Below are 405 nucleotides of genomic sequence, written 5' to 3' on the forward strand. Positions count from 1 at the left end.
ATGTATATATATATATATATATATATATATATATATATATATATATATATAATGTACATGCTTTTATATAAATAGAGTCATGGCTAAAAAGAGCAAGGCTCGGAAATATTTTTCATAAACAATGCGTACCATACATTTGCATTTAAACGCTACCAAACGTGCTCGTAACCCCTTTCAAATGTGGCGGGTGGGCGGAGCGTCGCCGGGTCACGTGGTGTTTTGATACTTCCACAAGACAACAGGGTCGGCCATCTTGCCAGTGGCCTCTTGCCGACTGTGTGGTGTGGGTGCACGGGACTTTTCTCGAACGACTTCTCTCGCCCAGAGGATATTGATCTTCCCCTAAATATGTCGCTTTTCGGATCACTTCTCTCCGGGTTTGACGACGACCCGTTTTTTGGGTAT

General features: G+C 42.2%; 1 protein-coding gene across 1 annotated transcript in view; it reads left to right on the top strand.

Annotated features, from left to right (window-relative positions):
- The first annotated feature begins 207 nt into the window (after nt 1-207).
- LOC125026207 overlaps nt 208-405 on the top strand; it is a 24607-nt gene continuing 24409 nt past the window's right edge. Inside the window, exon 1 of the mRNA XM_047614510.1 lies at nt 208-401. Within this exon, the coding sequence (XP_047470466.1) occupies nt 349-401 (53 nt within the window). The 5' untranslated portion in view covers nt 208-348. The remainder of the gene's footprint in view (nt 402-405) is intronic.

Source organism: Penaeus chinensis, chromosome 6 (genome assembly GCF_019202785.1).
Source record: "Penaeus chinensis breed Huanghai No. 1 chromosome 6, ASM1920278v2, whole genome shotgun sequence".
NCBI classification, from domain to species: domain Eukaryota; kingdom Metazoa; phylum Arthropoda; class Malacostraca; order Decapoda; family Penaeidae; genus Penaeus; species Penaeus chinensis.